The 18,784-nt window shown below is 40.5% G+C and overlaps 1 protein-coding gene across 1 annotated transcript; it reads right to left on the bottom strand.

The window, feature by feature from the left end:
• Window positions 1-627: 627 nt before the first annotated feature.
• On the bottom strand, window positions 628-18,567 carry LOC122800170. The gene is made up of 2 exons (XM_044069682.1): window positions 17,945-18,567; window positions 628-833 (listed from the first exon to the last, which is right to left on the bottom strand). Exons 1-2 carry the CDS (start codon window positions 18,468-18,470, stop codon window positions 709-711), a joined length of 651 nt encoding a protein of 216 aa, XP_043925617.1. The 5' UTR covers window positions 18,471-18,567; the 3' UTR covers window positions 628-708.
• Between the last annotated feature and the right edge of the window lie 217 nt (window positions 18,568-18,784).

The raw sequence follows: 18,784 nt of genomic DNA, 5'->3' as shown, positions 1-18,784 counted from the left end.
TCATTTGCATATCTTGGAGCTGCAAATGAGGTATTGAGCATTTCCACTCCCACTCCGTGTAAGAGACGTGTTAGCTGTCTCTTACACGGAGATTTGGGCTGTTGCTGAATCAGGAGGCTTACACGGAGGCTTACACTACTCTTAAACTCCGTGTAAGCCTTCCTGAATCTGGCCCTGTGTTTTTAATGATTTTACCAAGTATGGGAAGAATAGAGATGGGGCAGAAGTTAGTGGTGTGGATAGGTTCGTTTTTTGGGGAGGAGGGTTTTCACAAAGGCTGTTTTCCAGATATCAGGCATGATGTTTTGGGTCAGGCAGAAGCTATAAATGTGAAGAAGGGTTGAGGCAATGAAGACTGTCAGAACCAGCAGGTGAGTCAGTTTTTAGTTAAGATAAACTAAAGACAGACACAACTCTTCTTATTAGATCAAAGGTTATGGGTACTTAAACACAATGCTAGAGCTTTAAGTAGAGCTGTGGTCACATGAACAATTAGGACTGAGGCCACCACAGCTTCAGCTTTTAGGACTACACGGCACATAACAGGATACACAAAACTTTGCAAGGCTACAAAACCAATCTCCCACAATGCACTATCCAAAGAAAACAATTCACTTCCAGACCAAGTATTTTACTCATAGAGCAATTTTATTTGTAACTTGCTGTAATGGTCGATTTTTTAAACAGATCATGGTAGTATTCTTAATATCAGGAACTTCTCACAAGGGCCATCTCCATCCGGGCAGCTTCCCAAAGCTCAGGATCCATTTTCCACAAGGTGCATGTCCACGCTAGTCTGCATGGTACAAGAGGTACAAACGTCCACACACTTTCTGTGGTGATAAAAAAAAATAAGTTAGACCGCAGTGTAGCTTCCTGAAGAAATGCGTAAACGGAGGTAAAAAATATTAAACACAAAGTGGATTTTGAGACCACAGTAAGATTTAGGGTGGGGGAAAGGAAATAACTTAGGAAATACCCCACCCTAGCCAAAAGATAAAATTTCAAAGAAATATTCCAGGAGGCAATGAAGGGAGGGAAGGAATACATACTATAATGATCTATTCAAACAACCACCATTAACTACGCAACTGTACTATGTTCTTCATAAAATACATATGGGATGGCTGCCAGTGTTCAGAGATGGTGTGGAGAAAGGGGGTATTTCCCCCACATTTAGTATGTTATGAAAAACAGCCTAAGCAAATCCAGTTCTTTCCATAAATAAAGTTCAGTTGTGTTAACTTGCCATAACAATAGATGCTTGATCACGATTGCAGTACCATAAAGCTATATGGGGAACATATCCTGCCAAGGAAACTAGATGTCTTGCTAGTATACTAAAGCTTTTGGGCACCTTCTTTGTGCAACATCCACCCACTAAAGCATGCAAGTGTGCTGGTATAAAGAAGACATAGAGGTACCAAAATTCAAAACTTTCTTGTCCCAAAAAGGGAGGATAAAGCCAAATGATATTAAGTCATTCTAAACTATGCTGTGTCAAAAAAAGGAAACAGCAGAGACTGGAAATCCACTCCAGCCAAGGGCAAACAAAAGAATAAAAAGGAGATAAAGGGAAGGAGGGTGTTAATAATGCAACAGTGATATATTTGAGTAGTTACTGTTACGGTAAGTTAACTTACAAAACTGTGCTATAGTCATCATTAGTAGATCACTGCTGCAAGTAGCATAAATAAATATATGGGGCGATTGCCAAAGCTTAGAAAACTGGAGGAAGGAAACAGGACCAGAGTCAGAGAATATATCTAGTAAATCCTGTTCTGGATCTGGAAAATGGGTCACAGTCAGTCACGTTGTAGTACTTTGTAAAAGTGTGCACAAATTACCACCTTGCCACCTCTACAACATCAGTGTTATATACATACAGTGCATCAAAAGGCCCCTGAAGTAGCCACAGCTCTGGTTGAGTGAGCCTTGACCTTCTGTGGAAGGCATTTTCCATGAAGAGAATAGCAGAACAGAATGGCCCGAGATAATCATTTGGAAATAGTTTGCTTGGAAACTGCCTTTCCTTCTTTTTTGCCTACAAAAAAGGAAAAGAGTTGGGTCAGACATTCTGAAATCCCTTGTCCTTTCCAAGTAGAACCAGAGTTACTTCTGGAAATCCAGGGCTGCAGAATTCTCTCCCCTTATCCTAGTGTGGTGTGATCAACCTGGACAAAAGGATAAATAAATGATTTGGTTGAAGGAAGGATACAGAGAGGGGAACAGATTGATTTAAGGTGAATTCAGAAACCACTGTAGGCATGGGCTCTTAGGAGTCACCTTATCTTTGTGAAAGATAAAAATGGTGCTGGGAAGAAATGAGGGTTGCAACTCAAGATACTCATCTAGCCAAAGTCAGAACAATGAGTAAAACTGTCTTCCAAATTAAAATGTTCAGGGAAACAGTAGGTAAATGTTCAAAAAGGATACACAGTCAACTTCTCAAATACAAAATTAAAATTCCAAGCAATAGTCACCTGTTTCATAGGAGATCTAATATGCAAAACACCTTTCAAGAAATGCTAGACTTGGAACAAGGAAAGAAGAAGGGGGGGGGGTCCAGTGGCAGACAGACACAGTTTGATAAAGGTGTAGAACAGGCCTGACTTGAGCAATTCACATAAGCACTGAATACCCAAACCTGGGTTGAATCCTTATCTCTATTAGGTCTCCAACTAGAAAATCTCTACCAATTAAATTGATCTTCTACTGGCAGATTTTCTAATCTCTTTTAACACCGGTTTGTGCCCTTTGAAAAAAGGTGACTAAATGGAATCAAAAACCTAGTCCATATAGTCAGGTGTAGGTTATGAATGTTGAGGTGGATGAAAGATTCCTTGTCCTGTGCGAGTATGTCCAGTCTGTGAGGAATTTTTTGGCAATTGTTCTGGCCTGATGCAGGAAAGGGGAATCAATGTAGTCTGGCCCAAAAGGGAGCTACCAGGAATATCTTTGGAGAGTCCTTCTTTATCTTGAGCAAGACTCTGGTTACCAGAAGAATGAGGGGAAAGGCATAAAGAAACATTCTCCATGGATAAGAAAATGCATCTGTTTTCCAAACCCCTCTGCAAGGTGTCCTGGTACAGAACTCCTGTAGCTATCTGCTGTGAATGGAGGCAAACAGATCTACTGGGGAAGCTCCCCACTGGTAGACAAACAGATCTACTGGGGAAGCTCCCCATTGGTAGACAATCTCCTGGAAGACCTTTGGGTGTAACATCCATTCATGAGGGTCTGTCCAGGGATTCTGTACTTGTGTTCTGCCCTGATGGAACATGCACTGCCTGTAGGCATAGGCTGTGCTGAATTGCCAATTCTCATGCAACCATAGCTAGTCTGCAAGGGGGAGAGTGGTGCAGGATCCTGTCATCACCCGTTTTACATGCTATATAACTGCATTGTCTGTTATGAATAAAAGTAGTCCAGAGTCTAAAATGTCTAATATTTTTGGCAGAATACATCTTCATATAGCGTTATGCTGCTGCAACAATGATAGAACATCATCCAATCTGTAATGTTTGCTGAAAGTATGGACTAAGGAAAAAGTGTCGGCTTCCTGTGCTGCTCTGGTAGAATGGCGTCATAGGAAGTTACTAGGCTATTGGCCCCGAGGTCCTTATACGCCTAGCCAAGAGTTTAGCCCAGGAACCGAAGCCCATGTCCAGCAGGGACATAGTTGGAATCCCAGGGGGTGTATTTTCTGTTTCCCATCCAGTTATCCAGATTGCGCTTAAAATGGGATAATGACGTACTCTGCTTGACGTGCGCTTAAAAAAGGATAATGAGGTACTCTGCTTGATGTGGAGAGGGAGTCTATTCCACAGATGGAGGAGTCTTTGTGACACAAATCTGCCCCGCCAACAAGTCTTATTGATGTCACAGACCAGGTTAAGGTCGCGCATGCGGGTTAATCGAGTGGAGCATGACTTGCAGATATGCAGCAGTCTCATCGAGGTGGGGTCTGAGACTGCTCTGTATGCCAGACAGAGACCACCTCTGAGAAGAAGAAACAAAGCAGAGTATGTGAACAAAGGCTCAATATCAGTAAAAATCCAAATATCAAAATAAAACAAATATCGAGCCGTACAGCACAGGAGACAAATTTTAATATAGAGAGCAAGCACTTTTGTGATATTGCACCTCTTCTTCAGACTACAAAAATGCCTAACCATCATATTTAAGCTACTACAACCCATCAACTCAGCAGCTTACTCCAATTAACATTCCTAAAGAGAAATGTATACACCTTCTCTCAGAATGTCATAACACTCATACAAAAGTACTAAAAAACGTACATAAACATAAAATTAAAAAAAATATAAATATCAACAGTAATTTTTAATGTGGTAATTTGCATGCACGTAAAAAAGGGTTCAAAGTCACAGCATCATTAATACCAGGAGGTCTATACGCTTTAAAATGAATAATCCATTTCTGTTCTGTTGCCTCAGCCTTATTTTTAAAGTCACCACCCCTGATGCTCTCTAATAAAATCTCTAAAATGAAAAATGTATATGTATGTCGCAAACCCTCAGCCATCACGTTTCGCTAGAGCATTACTCTTTGGAATTTATGTACCTTAAATGTTCCATAATAAGCTGTCTCAGTGAACGATTAGTCTTCCCGATATAGAAGACTGGGCAGTAACGACAATAACAAATATATTACATTTCTCTTTCTACAATTAGCATAGAAGTCACATTCAATAGATACTCCTATACCTGGACGAGTATAATTACACCCTGTGTGAATGTATTCGCATGCCAGACAATTTCTGCACAGATAGGTGCCGTGCCTCTGTGAGTCAATTATAAGCTTATGGCCTGAAGATTTGTAGCACAGCTGTCTTTTAAGAAACATATTGTTCTTATAAGAAAAATAGGGTCTATCACCTTCTATTCCCTTAAGTTCATCAGAGGTCTGTAATATATGCCAATTGTTCTTAATAATCTGACAATAAATATTAACATCACCAGAAAATGTTAGTGGAATCCTGATCCTGTTATGCAAACAGGTGGAACCCTGGTCCTGTTGTGCAAACAGGCAGGAACATCATTAGTAGCAGCACAGGTGGTCCCTGAAAAATAAGATTTATGTTTAGTGTCTCTCTCTGACAGACACTGTCGAACACAAGCATCTATCTCCTTCTCAGAATAACCTCTGGCCATAAAATCATCTTTTAAAGTTCCTAAGGCCAACATTAAGTGTTCACCATCATTATGCAATCTCATCATCCTCAAGGTCTGTCCTCTAATAGCATTTCTAGGCACATGTCCTGGATGCATACTATTTTTATGTAGATTATTCTTCCTACTAGGTTTCCTAAACAGGCCAGTTTTAAGTGACCCTAATAGCTTATCTCATCATTTGAATGCTGACATGTCAACTTTAAAAAAGTTGTAATATGCAAGTATCTAACAAAATCATTCAAACGTTTACTAGAACCGCCCCACAAAAGAAAAATATCATCCACAAAACAGGTATACCAAATGATTTGTCCCAAGTAATCATTGTTATTCAAAACATACACCTCTTCCTAATGTGCCAAAGCCAAGTTTGTGCCTATAGCCACACCAACCCTCTGAAGATAGAACTCATCCCTAAAAAAAAAAAAAAAGTTTTCCAATATAATCTCTAGTGTACATACTAACTCTACTTTCTCAGAAGAAAAATTCTGTTTAGTGACCAAAATTTTTCTACCACTGTCAATACCCCAAACATTAGGAATCAGTGTAAACAATGATTCAATGTCCATTGTAGATGTAATCTCTATCAATATTGGAAACAACAGTATACAACTGATTCAGAAAAGTTTTTGTATCTTTCAACACATTACTAACCATATCTAAAACAAGCCGTAAAGTTTTTTCCACATATATACTAAATAAGGGTTTTGTAGCCCAACCAATACTCGTGACGACTGGTTTAATGGGTGGGCTAACCATATTTTTTATATACTTTAGGTAGCCCGTATAATATCAGGACTATAGGAAATTCCACATTAAAATATTTAAACAAGTCTTCTGTGATTAGCCCTGTCATAAATATATCAAAAACTAAAAATGATACCCTTTCCATCACGCCCTGTAAAAGGAACAAGAAATGCTTAAATATACAGTAGTGTCACTTAAATGTTCAGACATTTGTTGATAACAGTCTTTGCCCATGACTACAACCCCACCACCTTTACCTGCTGGCCGGATTTCTATAAAAGTCACTGTCTAAACTCAGATTTACTCAAATTATAAAAAGATGCACTACAGCCTCCATCACATGCATCTCGTACCTGTTTAGCATAGACCAGCAAAAACATATCAACAGCAGGGTAGTTCAACAGCAGGGTAGTTTTAGGCACACATACGCTGGGTTTCTTAAATTCTCTTACAGAGGTAGTGGAGGTTGGAAAAATCCTCTTTCATGTTAAATTCCTACAAAATAATCTTAAATCAGTCAAAAAATCAACCTTATCTGATCTCCTCACTGGAACAAAGGATAATCCTTTGTTCGGCAAAGAAATCTGTGCAGATGTTAACGCAAAAGAAGATAAGTTCAAAACAAGACTATTTACATCTTGTCCCTGGCTCACATACTCATACATGTCTCTTTCATGCTCTGAAGGCCCCAAACACGCCATTTCCTGGTTCTGCTCTTCGATCGCTCTTTGATTTTTATTGGAAACGACCCCTTGAAGGGAAAAGGAGCTGGATTTACTAAGGAGACTGTATTTACAGCTATATTTATTGCTTCTGATGTTGAAGAAGTTGAAACAGCCGCCATGTTCATTCCTGACACTCCTGCAGCCCTGAACAAACACTTCCAAGAATCCAAACACTATCGAAACGACTGTAACCACGAAAAGATTCCAAGAAGAAAAACTGTGACAGGATCCAATATTGAATAAAAACCACTGTTTATTGTCCAATATAACAAGTTGTTGAGTGCTTTCACCCACAATATGTAGGTTTCATCAGAACAACCAGAAATCAATTAAACACACTTTTATACCTTAATTTCCCACCCATTAAGCCAATTAATCACTTAACCAAACCTATTACTTTTGTGACAATCAAAATGTTAAAAAGAACTAGTCCTATTGATATCAAAATTCTTTCTTGTGAGTACAGAAACAACAATATATTCTAAATACAAAATAGTATAATTCACAAGTACATATAAATAATTCCAACATTTATAAAAATATATAAAAAATGTATAAAAAATACACTACATACTTCATTCTATATTTATCTAAAAATAATACTGGCTGCACTATAAAGAGAAACTAAACCCTAATAAGAGGTTTAGTGGGAATGTGTTCATTAATACCAGGGGTACAACCAGCATTCAATCTGATCTGCCATTTGATTTCCCTTTCCCACAGTATTGCCCCATCAGACATTGTTACAGGTATTGATGACAGTGCCATTTCTAAGGCAACAGATACTTCTGTTGCCAGTACAGGAGCTGCTATATGATCCCCACGCTCTCTGGGCCAGGAAAAAATGACACCAGTTTTAAAATCATTCAGGTCTCTTAGAGAAGTTGTTTTGGTTTTTGTTGCACATAGCCTCCTTTCATAGTTCACAACAGCCCCGTGTAGAATATCGAACTGATCGCCAATCACCTCTACTGGAAAACTGGTGCAAATAGTCACTTGCAGGTCCCCGATTTCAATCAACTCCTTTTCTTGTGGCAGAAAAAAATCAATTAATAATTTCATATAGTCCATACTTAACTTCAAATAGTGCCTGCCATTTTTGTAAAAGTTCCAGGTAGGTGTTTCCATAGGTGGGAATATTCAAAATTCTCAGCCCCCTAGGAACTAACTTGTGATGCAGTGCAGCTTCAAGGTGAAAACTGTGCCATTGAAGCCATTTAAAGTTGTACAATTTGTTCTCCAGTTCCCTCACTCGTCTACTGAAGAAATTCTGCAGAGCTTCATTTACGGTGCCATTAGCATCTCCTTGCCCCATTACTGAATCAAAGAGAGGATTAGAAGCATTACTTAAAGTCCTGTTCAAACAATCAAGTTGTGATGTTGTAGACCTGTTGACTGGATTGTAATCCAACTCTACATTCCATCCTTCTGCCATACTCCACAACCAAGTCACAACCAAGTATCACAATTAGAAACAAAGTAAAGTATGTGGACAAAGGCTTGATATCAGTAAAAATCCAAATATCAAAATAAAACAAAATATCGAGCCATACAGCACAGGAAACAAATGTTATTAATATAGAGAGCAAGTGCTTTTGCGATATTACACCGCTTCTTCAGACTACAGAAATGCCTAACACACTCACATTTAAGCTACTACAGCCCATCAAGCCACTTACTCCAATTAACATTCTCTCGCCTCTGAGAAGTCTGTATGAAACTGAGTAGAGGGACAGAGCTTTTGGCCTATATGTGTAGGGTATATGTTTGAGGCCCTGGATTCTCCTGGTGAGGAACCTCTGTGGTCTCTCCAGCTGCTGCATGTGCTTTGTGAGGGACATGCCAAAGGGGGTGCTGTACTCAATAACTGGCCTTATGAGGGAAGAATACAGGGATGTTATGATCTCCTTGTTCCTTGATGAGATCCCCTTTACTTGTGAAGTGGGCCGTGTAGAAAGCTTTCCATACAACGGAAGCAACATGGTGGTATAAAGTCAGGTTGCTATGAACCTGGGTGCCAAAATCCCTCACGACTGATTTCATGCTTAGGACGTTGTTATTAATGTGATAATATGCGAGGACGTCACTCTCCCCAAAGAGGACGATAATGCATTTTTTGGCATTCAGCTAGAGGCAGTGTTTCTGGCACCAGTCATTTGTTTGGGTGAGACCCTCTTGGAGGACGTCCACATCACTTGGGGAATTGATGACCACATCCAGCTTGCAGTCATCTGCAAACTTGGTCAGCCATAGCCCACTGGTTTTGGCCTGCACCTCAGAGAAGTATATCCTGAATAACAGAGGCCCCAGGAATGATCCCTGGGGTACACCGCTCATTACGGGTCCAGTGCTTGGGGTGGCTTCCCCTATTTTGATTAGATGGGTTCTATCAGTGAGCCACTTTGCTACGCATCTAGTAACATATGGATTGATGCCTAGTTGAGAGAGTCTTATCCATCATGCCCAAGTGTCGAAGGCTTTGGCCAGGTCAAGGTAGGCGGTGTGCACCATCTTCCCCTCGGCATCGCTTTGGAGACTGTCTCAAAGAAGTCGAACGGATTTAAGAGACATGACCTCTACTTGACAAAGTCTGGGGTCTAGTGTTTGGAGCTTGCCAATGTCCCTGTAATGAGGTCTATGATAATCCATTCCGTGGACTTGCAGATCAGGCTAGTTAGGCTGATGAGTCTATAATTTCCCAGATTGGTGGATGCTGCACCTTTGTGTAAAGGGATGTCTTCCACTCGGCTGGGATAAAGCCTGTACTCAGGCTTTGGTTGAATAGGGTGCCTAATGGTGCTACAAGTTCATGTAGGATGCAACCTGGGATGTTATCGGGTCCCATGGAGGTTGTATTTTTTTGCCTTTGAGAGGGCAGCGATGACCTGTTCCCTAGAGATAAGGGGTGGGGGGGACAGGTACTGAGGATGCCCTGATTTACTGATGGGGGGACAGAGGGGTGAAGTTTTAGCTGTATCTCTCAGTCAGAAGGTTGGCTATATCTATAGCATTTGTGTATGTGGTGTCCTTAAACGCCAGTTCTGAACAGATCTGGGTGCTTCTTTTGAGATTGCGGACATATGTGAAGAAGGCCTTATGACTGTCTCTAGTAGATGTGGCCAATTTGGACTCAAAGTTGGCTGTAGAGGATTTCACTAGTGCTCTTATTTGCTTGTTCAGGCTAAGGAGAGATTGCTTCCAATTGGGCACATGTTCCTTCTTGGTCCTGGACAGCAATTTTTTTTTCCTTTCGTTATATAGTTTATTTATTGCAGATTTACACCAGGCAGGTTTACTCTTCCTTGCGGAGGATGATTTTGTCCTGTCAGGTATTCCTGATTCCATGCATCTATATAAATGCTTGTTTAATACTTTGGTGTAGATACGGACATTGGCGCCAGTTCCTACAGAGGAGGAGGGGACTGTGAAGCTGTTTATACCATCCCTCAGGAGGTTGTAATCAGCTTTGGAGAAGTTTGTTTGACCCTAACTAGAGGGGGGTCAGGGGAGATGGTGGCTTCAAACTGACCACTTTATGGTCGGATCTTACCAGGGAGGATCATACTACAGGAGTGCTGCAGTGGTTACTCATATTGGTTAAAACCCGGTCCAAGATATTTTCACCTCTTGTGGGGGTATTAACTATCTGTTCCAAGGCATTTGCATTTATAAAACAGAGGAATCTCTGGGTGTTTGAGTTCTGGCATGAGGAGGTTTTCCAATCTATGGTTGGGTAGTTAAAGTAGCCCAGGATCAGGGTAAAGTGTTGAATGTTGATAGATACGAAGAGGTCCAGATAGGTGGAGTGAGCATCTTGAGTCAAATTTGCAGACCTGTAGCTAGCTATGATTTGAATAGGGGTCTTGTCAATGGTTAACTGCACCTGGAGTGTTTCCTACAGCCGCAGTGGTGCAGCGGTAGCGTTGTTGCCTCACAGCAAGAGGTTCTCCCATTTGATTATCGGCTGGAGTGCAGGGAGTGCCTTCTGTATGGAGTCGGCATGTCCTCCCCACAGTTTGGTGGGCATTCTAAAGACATGCGTAAATGGGCGTACCTTCGCTGAAGGTTGAACATCAAGCTGGCACCTCAACGTTCGTGAAAATCTACTGCCAATCATTAGCGAACTGGAGTTCTATTGTGGCGACCCCTAACCGGGAAAAGCCGAAAGACAACAACAACATACTATTTGACCAGCCTGGAGGTGTGTGTGTGTGTGTGTGTGTGTGTGTGTGTGTGTGTGTGTGTGTGTGTGTGTGTGTGTGTGTGTCTTTAATATATACTGAAACTCCACCTCCTTTGGCTTTGCTGCCCACAGTTTGGGGTCTGAAAGTATGATAGGATGAGTAACCAGGTAAGGCTGGGGTGCTCTCCACAGCTTTGAAAAAGGTTTCTGTGACTGCACAAATGTCAGCATCTGCCAGGGTTAAGAAAGCTTGCAATGAGTGCAGTTTCATGTTTAGACTCCTAGCATTTAGCAGAATGACCTTTAATTTGCGTTTTGTTGAAATCTTTATGTTGGTAGTATCAACCTCATGACTTTTCCTAAAAAAGGCACTATGGGGGAGGCAAGGGCCTTTGCCAAAAGCCTGAAGCCCAAGTGAGACAAATGCAGGCCAAGTGTAGAAAGGCATCATGGTCTGTCGATCATATCTTCCCAGGCTGTCATGTACTATATCCCCCTGAAATGACACCAGAAACTAAGCAAACTGTTAAAGTCAATCATCTTCTGCTTGTATTGAGGCATCATTCTGGGTGACGGTAGAATGCTGCTTAAAACTAGGGGCATACTTCTCTGAGACACATATTCAGCGAGCTCAATCATGTCACTCTTCATATAGTCCAGGGAGGTACGTCTCAAGTCATTCACTCCAACATGGACTATGACATGGTCATAACAGTACCTGTTGTTCAGAGACTTGAGTGCGTGTGTGATATGACTGATTCTGACACCTGAGAAACAACTAAGCGTGACTTTTTCCTTATCTAGCCTGGTGAGAGGCATATCTGTATGTCTCACAATGGAGTCTCCTATGACTAATATGTTGGGTTTATGGTTAGGCCTTACTGGTTGTGAGACATAGATGTGTGGACTATGCATGGTATGTAGTGTGGAGGGTTGTGGAGTTTGCATGTGTTTTTGCCTCTGAGGTCTCCTATGTTTGGGTTTGTTTTTGTTGAGTACCTCTCCATATGTAAATACGTGTTGAGCAGCTGTGCGTAGTGTTTGAGGTGTAGTGATTGTGTTGGCAACCTTCTCAGTGCCAGATATACTGGCTTATGAGGGAGACAGCACAGACTCTAGGTTCTTAATGTAACTGCATCTCTCACAAATTGTGTTCCTAGGTGGTAGTAGTAGATGGTTGTCTGTGTACATGAGGCAGTTGCTACACTTCCTCAGAATGCCCATATCAACCAGGCTGGCAGGAGAAACCGTAGGAAACTGTCCCTCTATATTTGTCATAATCTGAGGGAGAGAGGCCAGGGTGGAGCGAAGGGGTAGGCCTAAAACCCAAGTGCTTAAACCAAAACTAAGAGGCTTAGAATAACACATACAAAATTTAAACAGGCTGAAAACAAGCAGTAATAAATGCAGCAGAAAAGATGCAACTGAACACTTTTGAGATCAAGTAGCAGAAAAGCAAGATGAAGTAATACAGTAAGAGGAGGAAACACAAATATTGTAAAAGCAGCTGAATAAAGACTTTTTTTAGTAAAGTGGAAAGGGAGAAAGAAGGAACAAAAGATAATTCAAGGTTAAGAAACTAAGGTGGTTGGCCTTCCCAAATGTTCTCTCTCTATTAGACAGAATGAGCTAATGAGAGTGGACTGGGAGGAGTGTCCCAGATCAAATTTACAGTAGGGGTGGGTAACTGCAAAGCCACAAAGTTTAAGAACAAGACAACAACAGAGAGGAAGGATGGGAAACTATGCTACAGCTACTAGCTACACTATTTTAGGCAGAAAACACTACAAAAATGTTTGTCACAGCAGAAAAACAGCAGTGAGACACTAAATGAAAGTTTTAAACAGAAAAAGGAGCAAGGAGACTCTAAAGAATACTTTTAACTGCAAACAAATCAGTTATAGGATACACTCCCTGAAAATCAGAACAAACAAATGCTTAACAAATGGAGACATTTTCCAGTTAATACATTTCACATAGTGAAACTTGCTAAAAAGCTTTACAAAATAGTGAGACAGTACCAAAAGTGATTTAACAGGCCCAGTAATCAGACAATAGCAGTGCAACAGTGCAGATTAGTTTATAGCAATAAAATACAGTAAAAAGTAGGCAGCAGACACTAAAAAGTGCAATAAATGGTAAGAATAAGCAATACATAGTAAAATAAGCAAGAAAACATGATACTTATTGTTATACATCACAGATCAGAGTTGTGGTCAGTGCCCCTCCTCCGTTCAGCTCAGTGTGAATAAGCACCTGTCAAAGGTAGGGCTTAAATACCAGAAGGTTCAAGCCTGAAACAACTTTAAAAAGTTCAAAAGAACCAATGACATGCTTACTCTAAGCCCTAGACCAGCCAACCTTTACCAGCCAGTGCACAATCAACACGATCCTCTCACTAAAGTGAAGAATGTCTTTTGCTAATCCAAGATGGCCTGGAAAATATGCTCAGAACAAACACCCACTGCAAACAACCAGGCCCAGAGACAACAAACCTGAAACTGGACAATGCTGCTGCTACTAGCTACACTATTTTAGGCAGAAAACACTATAGAAATGTTTATCACAGCAGAAAAACAGAAGTGAGACACCAAATGAAAGTTTTAAACAGAAAAAGGAGCAAGGAGACTCTAGAGAATGCTTTTAACTGCAAACAAATCTGTTATATGAAACACTCCTAGCAGGAAAATAAGAACAAACAGATGCTTAACAAATGGACAAAATTTCCAGTTAATACCTTTGACAGAGTGAAACTAGCTAACAAAGCTTTACAAACAGTGAAAGTGATTTAAACAGGCCCAGTAAGGCAGACAATTTCAGTACAACAGTGCAAATTAGTTTATAGCAATAAAATACAGTAAAAGGTAGGCAGCAGACACTACTCCAGGTAACAGTCTACCACAATCTGAACAACAGATGCGAATTGCAATAAACTTTAGTTGCAAGCCAACCACCATCACTGAAGATGCTGAGACGATAAGTGCATCTTCAAGAAAGTTCTGAATTTTGGTACCTGTATGTCCAATTTATACCAGCACTTTTGTGTGTTTTAGTTTCCATACAGTATGTGAGTAAAGCACCCAAAAGGTTTAGTATACTAGCCAAACGTGTGAAAGCCATGACAGGGTACTTCCCCATATAACTTTATGCTACTGCAACAGTGATATAATGAACACATCACCCAGTCTGTGATGTTCACTGAAAATGCGAACCAATGATCAAATGGCTACTTCCAGAACGGTTTCAAGTCCACTCCCCATCCCACATGAAAGCCCCTGGGGTAACTGCTCTTAGGCGAATATCCAATTTAACTGTTTGCCATAATTAGAACAACAGACGTGAAATGCACTACAGAGCCACTAGGAAAATAGTTTAGACATTAGTATGCTTGTTTTCTTCCATGCAAAAAAACGCAAAACAACTGTTCAGATTTTCTTTGGTCTACTGTCTTTTTTTTAATTTATTTCATTTTACTTATCTGATGACCAAGAAAGCCCATTGGACAGACAGGTCTCTTTTCGAGGGCAACCTAGGAGTGATATCTAGTTAAGTGACTTGTTCAAACTCACACAGCAGGCAAACAAAGGTGGAAGGAATCAAACTCTGTACCATGGGGACAGGAAACAGCTCATTAACAAATAACAGCTTTAGTCCTCTGTTTTAACTGCCAGACTAAAAAAATACGATAGACAGCAACTTTTTTCCCTAAATAAAATCTGAACTGCCTATGAAGGTTTGGAAAGGAAGCTGCACAAACTGATTAACAGCAAATTCAGAAACCACTCTAAGCATGAAAGAAGGACTGATTCAAAGACTTAGGAGGAATGTGCAAAAGGGTCTACAACTCAGAAACTCTTCTGGCTGACGTTAATACTACTAACAAGGTAGTTTCCTCTTCAAAGAATAAGTAGCAGCTGGTTCAAAAGGAGGGAGACTTAACTTTTCTAATTCACACCTCAAGTCCCAAGGTGGAGCCACTCTCTCTCTCTCTCGGAGAGCTGATGTGGAGAAAGCACAGTTATGTAATCAGTTTACCACAACAAATGTTTATAGATGTAGAGCATCATGCAATCAATACTGTACATCCAGATAGTCTACAAAGCTCAGGCATCGTTATCATGCCCCATACGTCCACCCAGACATGCCAGTATAAGAGAGACACATGGATGTGCCAAAACTCAAGACATTTATTGCCCCTGGAACCAGGGAATCATGGGAAATACAAGGCTATTAGATCAAAGGCGATATGTACCTTGCCAACAACCACCCTCAGATAACCTTTAAAAGAAGAGCAGGATCTGTATGTCCCAGAGTGTAATGTATGTCATCCACTCGTCTAAACTATCAGAAGGCAGACAGCAAAATCACACTACTGGATATGTAAGGAGAGTCTATTCTAAAGCAAGGGAAGACACAGAGTGATAACCCTATTCCTCCATTTAGCTTTTTTTTTTTATTTGTTGATGTTGATTCAGATAGGGTTGCCACCTATTCAAATACCCAAAGTGGGACTTTTTTGTAGAAACGTGAGATTTTGCAGGACAAATCATACCCATGGCCAGTGCAAAGGACAGAACTTCACTTTTTTGCCAAAATAAAAGCTTATTTTTATAGCATTTACGTTGCGTATGCTATTTCATATAATATTTATGTGTTACATATACGAAATAACTGTTTTATGCAACTATTTTAGAAAACTTAAGAAATACAGTTTGTCTTAAAATCTCAGGACATTTGACATTTTTTAGGTTTTTTCACAGGACACAACTGCCCAAATTGGGACAGGTGGTAACCCTAGATTCAGATCTAGTGCCTGTTTGTACTATCTGACACATCAAGAAAAACGAGATCTCAAATAATGGGATCCATAAGGGCAAAAAAGGGCAAAAAAAAGCAAGGCATGGGTCTTCCCTCAAGACTCTATATGATGTTGAATACAGGAACAGTGACTCCAGCCATTACTGGTAGCTTAAATTTTTGAGACTACAGATTCCTTTTGTTAGGAACCTCTACAGTCTTTCAAGTTTTGTAATATATATAGTGAGATACATGCCAATGACTGCATTATATTCTATAACAGGTTTAACCAGTGCAGAGTACAGTAGGACAGTAACTTCTTTGGCTTTTGAATTGACGCCCTTGGTAATTAATTGTGATATATAGAAGGACTTCCGGACTACTACAGACTAATTGGACAGTGAGGTGTCACAAGTGATAGCAATTTGTTGTTTATGAAAGGAAGTGATACTGCATTTCTTAGCGTTTAGTTTGAGCCAGTTCTCCATGCACCAGGGAATTAAAAACCCATAAGTTTGACTAGTCTTGTAAGAAAGGCCATAAGAATTATCAAGGATCAGATAAATAATAACATGGGAAACCCACAGACAGTGGACCCTACCCAGTTTGGTTTTGTCAAAGGCAGGTCACGTCCACTTAAGCTAATGGACTCCTTTGAGAAGAACACTAAAGCTATGGATGAGGGCAAAAAGATGCACACTACTACTTCAACCTGGCCAAGGTGTTTATCACAATAACTCACTGAAGCATTGCAGGCCATAGGTTGGTACTAGGCTATCGGCCCTAGGGCCTATGCAAGCCTAGCCATAACAATTCCCTAGATATTTCTTCCCACAATATTTACTTCCCCGGACCGATCTGTTGCCTGATGGATTGCACATTCCTACAGGGATCAGTGCTGGGGCCTCTCCTTTTTGGCATCTACTTCTCTAAAGTCAAAACAAATGCCAAGGGCTTCTGGCTGACCAAGTCTGCAGGCGACTACAAGCATGGTCATGAATCCTCTAAAGACACAGCCAATCTTCAAGAGGACCGGACACAAAAAATTGGTGCCAAAGCCATGGACTAACTCAGTGTGGAAAAAAAATGCACGATAGTACTTCTTGGAAAGATGGCCATACCTGAAACCTATCACATTGACAATACATCCCTAACAGTAGACCCAGTGGTCAGGCATCTAGGAACAAATGTTGACAATAGCCTGTCCTTTGACTACCACGTGTCTACTATGGTGAGAAAATCATTCTACACTGCACAACTTATAAGTAAGGGTAAGGCATCCACGTCCAAGAAGATCATTGTTCCATCGTACTCAGCTCTCAATCAGACCAGTGATTGAGTACAACACACCCTTTAACGTGTACCTAACCAGACACTTGAAACCGCTTGAGTGACCACAAACGTTCCATACAAAAAAGAATGCGGGGAGTAAACAAGTCTTAGTCAGAATGCTGCAAAGCTCTACTGTGTACTCTCTCTCTCCTACAGACTGCTGTGTGGCTATGTGTAGCCTACAAGGCATCGTCTGATCCCACACTGATGGATTTGTTGTACATTTGGAAAGCAAACAAAATCAGAAGTACCCATACCAAGGACCTAAGTCTTGTCAGCTCCATAAGCAGGACATGATGTAGGTATGTGGCTCAGATTACTCCTTCTCTGGAAGAGATTTCCCATTCATGTGAAGCAAAGCTCATCCCTAACTATTTTCAAAAGTAAATTGGACAAGTATGATTAGGAAATCCCAAATTTACCCCTGAATTAAATGACAGAGCCGGCATGTGAATGCTTATGTATACTAATCTATATAATAACCATAAAATTCCCACAGCTTAGTAACCACCTATGACCCAGTGTGTTAACACCTGAAAGTTCCACTCGGGATTTGCATCATTCGTCGACTTGACAACTACAAAACCTACAATCATTAGTGAACTTACCCAGAGAGCCTTGTCAGCGTTGATAAATGCCACAAAAGAGGGTGCCAATAAGTACCCCTGGGGAATTCCACCAGTCACCCAGCATCCCCGACCTTGACATGTGCTCTGTTCATGAGCCAGTTTGTAATCCCGTAATGTGTGATTTCAAATGCCGCCAGGGTTTTCTTTTTATTGTGATTTTTCTTGTTAAGTATTAACGTAGGTATCCGTCTTCTTTATAGTTCTTGCTTTCCAATGGAAAATGTTACTAAAGTATTTAAAAATGGTGGTTGACATGCTTCATGTATGCACTGCTCCCAGTGCCTTACTTATTGATTTAATAGTTCAAAATCAAATAAACAATAACTTATAAAAACGTACCTTCATTTATGGAAAGTTGTGTCTGGAGCACTCCGTAGTAGCTTGGGAACAGCTGAGTGAGTATTTTATTTTGACCGGAAGCTGGCATTTCCACGTCAAGGTCTTTCAACGAACGTTTATTTAAAAGTCCAACTAGAGGTTCGTTTTTTTGTCTCCAAATTATTTTTTTGCCACCCGATTCGTTTTTTCTACACACTGACTTGTTTCTCAACCCGCTGTCATTTGAACAAGCGACTGTTTTGCTTCCTTTGAAAGTATTTCGTTCACCTTTTGGGTTCATTACTTGAAAAGTCTCCTTACCCTTTGCGTACGCCTTTCCACTATCTTTACTGCTAGCGATATCATTTGTTCGGTTCTTTCTGTGGCACACTGTACTTATGCTGTTTTTCGCGGTTTGGGTCGGCTCCTCACGCAATCTTTTCTTACGTTTTACTATTCGACGATAGCGAATAGCAGTACCACTAGCGTGGTCGCCAAATCGATTAACGTAAACTAATGTGAATGAATTTTCTGTAGTCGTTTTCATTTTTTGTTCCCTTCTGAATTATAACACAAGCTTTAGATACTACAAAAATTAAAAGTGGATGTGACAGTCTTCTGGTTAAGGCATATCAACAGGTGGCACGCGGCGTTTCGCGCTGTTTTTAATCCTACATTAGTATAGAGAGTACCTCTTAACTGTCCAGATTTTTTTTTGTTATATTTTTGGTCTATGTATACTTTATAAAATTTGTGGTTTTCTAGCAAATCACAGAGCACTGAAGTCACTACATGACATACATTTGAGTTTCAAATTTCATACTCTTGAAAAAATGCATGCTAACACAAATTCTTTTTTTC

Source organism: Protopterus annectens, chromosome 4.part0 (genome assembly GCF_019279795.1).
Source record: "Protopterus annectens isolate FY-2018-M chromosome 4.part0, PAN1.0, whole genome shotgun sequence".
In the NCBI taxonomy this organism is placed as follows: Eukaryota; Metazoa; Chordata; order Ceratodontiformes; family Protopteridae; genus Protopterus; species Protopterus annectens.
Note: the sequence above shows the minus strand (reverse complement) of the source record. Positions and strands in the feature narration are given on the sequence as shown.